Source organism: Tachypleus tridentatus, chromosome 10, assembly GCF_004210375.1.
Source record: "Tachypleus tridentatus isolate NWPU-2018 chromosome 10, ASM421037v1, whole genome shotgun sequence".
Lineage (NCBI taxonomy): Eukaryota > Metazoa > Arthropoda > Merostomata > Xiphosura > Limulidae > Tachypleus > Tachypleus tridentatus.
Genome location: NC_134834.1, coordinates 53,262,300 through 53,266,472, shown reverse-complemented (window position 1 = coordinate 53,266,472; position 4,173 = coordinate 53,262,300). Strand labels below are relative to the sequence as shown.

Here is a 4,173-nt window from a genome sequence, read left to right as displayed (position 1 = left end):
TGCAGTATTTTTAAATAAAATCACTAATAAATAATAAACTATGAACAATTATTATTATATTAGTACAGAGGTTATGTCCGAACAAACTGTCGTAAACATGAATATTTCTCTTAATTTCGTACAAGTTGATGAAAAAAATGTAAAGGAGTTCAAGTCACAATTTTATAACGGGCGTAACCAGTCCCCTTGACAGCTTAGAATACAAAATGAGTGAAAGTGCAATTTTTAGGTCACTGTGAAACTCGCTAAAATTCCATAATGTAGTTAACAAAATTCATGTCAATTCCTTGTAGTGTTTAGGTGTATGCTTCTTTTTTTCGCGTAAGTTTCTTCAGAGATAACGAATTAGCTTCCGACCTCCTTTGATGTGAAGGTATATATAAGGATGATTAAATGAGTGAGATCAATAATCTGTTGAAAGTGTTGACTTAAAACTCAGGGTTTCCATCTAACTTCAAAGTCATAATGTTGAAGGTGAGTCCAAACTCTGGATACTCTTATTTTGCGTTCTAGTAGTACGACATCTAGGGTGTCGTATTTAATTGAAATTATGTTTAAGCCTAATATCTCAATTAGTTAACGACGGACATAAACTAAATATATGCATATATATAAGTAATAATTTGACATAGTTAGCCTAACTATGTAGACTTTTAAGTAAACGAAATTTGTATGTATCTTATAGATGAAATCTTATATGAAATAATAGACAGTTTAAATTTCATATTTCTTAAGGCAACATATCACTGAATATTACTACCTTGAAATAAGCCTAACGCTTAGGTATTTTCATGCAACAATGTTTTTTTTTTTTTAACCGCACATCCAAATAAAGCCCTAACTGTTTTTGCGACAGTCTGTATAATCGTATAATTTCTAGTCCTGTATTTAGAAATTAACCAGGTACTTATATTTTATAGCCAACATGATTTTAGATTCAAATTGTAGTTTTACTAAAGCTTAGTTTAATGTCTCCAAATGTATAATTTAATCAAAACATCACAGCGCATAATAACAGTTAACTAGTTTTCTTAATATTCCTTTTTAAATCTCAGTTGTTCTACATAATTCACTGTATGTTTTTCTTAAACACATAACATCATCTTTATAAATTGAGAATTTCTTTCACAGGCCATTGTTTTCTTAGCCGCAGTAGCTGGCGTTCTGGGTGGTAATATCTACGCCCCTGTCGCCTATCATCCGGTTGTGTATTCTCACCCCGACGTCTATCACGTATGTATATTGTAACATTTTGAGTTACCACTCTCTCCCGTTATATAACACATCCTTTTTTCAAGCTTGCTGTTTGTGAAGTATATGTTAGTATTTAGTCCTTTCACTATTATCCGAAGTCTTTTTATTAAACTATTTATATTTATTTTAATGTTATCATCTTATATATTATTAAAAACAGCTTTCAAACATCAAAATACTAAATGAATTTTTATCGGTTTCGAACAATAAATGAATAAGCTTACAAATTAGTAAACGTTTTGACAATAAAGTTTGAGGGAAATGACCTTTCCCTCCAGATAATAATAATAAACTACATTTCTGCCAACATTTCCCCTTTGCTACTATCTGGAAAGCAAAGGTCGTATATTTCCTTCTCTGGCTTCATTGAAAAATATATAAATTCCTGTTATATGCACTAAACTTTCTGAAACTAGTGAATGATTTCAAAGTAGAATAGCATTATTATTTGTGTACTCGAGTAACTAATTTATATTGGTATTGTTGAATATATTAGACGAGCTTCCACTCATAATACCACTTATCAAATAAAACCCACCATTGTTAATTATACACACGAAGTCAGAAAAAGAAACGCCCGGTTATTGTCGTACTTACATAAAAATGCTGAACGAATTCGACACTGCTTAAATTTATAAAAGACGTCATTGAATATCTGGAAAGTTTATTAATTTCCAAAACTGCAACAGTTATTTTCTATAAAACATGAATGTCACTATTTTATAAGTTGGCATGAAAATCATCCACTACAAATGCACACAAAAATCTCTGTAAATGATCCAGAAAAATCAGCCATTGTAATGTACACATAATATCAGTAAATGCAACATCAAAATCGTCCATTAATACCCCACTCATAATCTCAGTAACTGCACAGTTTTAGTTGTGGTGTATTTCTAATATTATCACTTTACTGTGACTATTGTTCCAGGCTGCTCCCGAACCTTATGAATTTGGCTTCGACACTACTGATGAATTCGGCACTCAGCTGAGCCGACACGAGAGTGGAGACGCTAACGGAGCTGTCGCTGGAAGTTATGGCTACGCTGATGCCAATGGCATCTGGCGTAAGGTGAATTACGTTGCCGATGCTGGTGGTTTCCGCGCCCAGGTCGACACCAGTGAGCCCGGCACCGCCAACCAGAACCCCGCCGACGTTACCATCAACTCCAACCCTGTTGCAGCTCCTGTTGTCTACAAACATCCTGTCGTCAAGCACGTGATTCCTGCCGTTCATGCCTATGCTCCTTACCACCCAGTTGCTTTTAAGGCTTTAAAGTATCATTAAATGTTACGAGAAACAAAAATGTTCATGTGCTCAGAGTCGAAGAAAAAAGTCCATTGTAGAAATAATTAAAAGCTATGCTACGATAGATTTGCCATATAGTATATAAATGCTCTAACAATACAGCTTGATGTACACTAAAAAAAAGATGCCTATTTTTAATGCAATAGATTAGTGTGTTTTCAGATAATGTTTTCCTAATTTTATTTTTGCTAAAAATTCATTGTTAGTCAGTCCAAACTATGTACAACTGCACGTATTTGTATATTTGTCAAAATAAATTATCGCTTTTAGAAAGTTGTAAAAACTATATGTACTTTCACTATATTCTGTTCTGATTTCCCACATTAATATTTTTTATCCAACCACAAAAATATTTTGAATGTCAAATGTCTGAGTACGTTTCATATAACACTTACTATCGTTTCATTAATCTGCCAGTTGTCGCAGTTCTTCTGAATTACGAAAACTGTTGAAACAATACAATGCAAATTTAGTAACTCATGAACAAGATTTATAATTGTGTTTTGTAAGGGTATTAATATCCAAGGCACCTTTGCCAACATTACTTCATATATATATATTTAAGGTCTAATTACTGTTAGTATAAAAAACTATAAATTATCTCATATCAGTTTCAGAAAATATACTATTACTATTGGAACCTTTTAATAACTGAATTCTGCAATATAAAAAATAAAATCACAGTAATAATTGTGCTTATAATATGCATATCCTGTAGTCTAAAAGTATTAATGCAGTATTTTGCTTTTTCGTGACTCGTGAGTTTCATTACACAACTCTCTGTTATTGTAATTACTGCCTTTTAGCCAACTCGCTTGTGTATAATCTTCTACGAATATAGACCCGTAGAGAAACATCAAACCACGAAGCAAGTAATTATTACGTATATATGTCACAAACCTTAAATCAGAACCAATCATAATTTCAAATAACCAAAGATACTTCTAGATAATAAAAAACAATGTTATTAATTGCACCCAGTACATAAGAATATAGCTAATGTGTACAACTAAAACGGTATCGTTGGTCCAAAAATTTTAACTACAACGATTTCACTGTAATGTAAACAATTATACTCGCCCGAGAAAGCGCGTTACCATTTTTGAGAAAAATTACTAAACGAGGGTTTACTGAAATTTAAGTCTTAACACTAGATAACAAAATTCGCCTTGAATAAAACGTCGTCACTTTCAAGAGGTCGGTTTGTTTGAAATTAAGCACAAAAATACACATTCGGTTAGCTGTGCTTTACCCACTACGAATATCGAAACCCGGTTTCTAGCGTTGTTAGTCCGTTGACATACTGCTTTGCCAGGAGTTCGCTATAACAAAAACAGTTAAACCACAATGGTTCGTTATAATTATAACAATATTATCAGACAGCATTAGGGTTCACTATAACTAAAACGATGTGTCTATACAACAATATTATATTATAATTCATAACACTATAAACCTACCTTCCTATAATTAAAGCATTTTCTTTATTATGTGTATTATAATTTTTTATAATATTTTATTATTTTCAGTTATATTAAGTTGAATCCGCTATTATAAAGACAGAGAACAGTTAGGTTGACCAGAAGAATAAAACTTGAGTTTCAATATTC

General features: G+C 32.1%; 1 protein-coding gene across 1 annotated transcript; it reads left to right on the top strand.

Annotated features, from left to right (window-relative positions):
• The first annotated feature begins 317 nt into the window (after nt 1–317).
• On the top strand, nt 318–2,820 carry LOC143229291 (cuticle protein 10.9-like). The gene is made up of 3 exons (XM_076461421.1): nt 318–474; nt 1,132–1,233; nt 2,186–2,820. Exons 1-3 carry the CDS (start codon nt 466–468, stop codon nt 2,540–2,542), a joined length of 468 nt encoding a protein of 155 aa, XP_076317536.1. The 5' UTR covers nt 318–465; the 3' UTR covers nt 2,543–2,820.
• Nucleotides 2,821–4,173: the final 1,353 nt, after the last annotated feature.

Coding starts and splice junctions, on each gene's coding strand:
- LOC143229291 (XM_076461421.1), top strand. Junction 1,234..2,185: donor CTCACCCCGACGTCTATCAC/GTATGTATATTG, acceptor CTATTGTTCCAG/GCTGCTCCCGAACCTTATGA.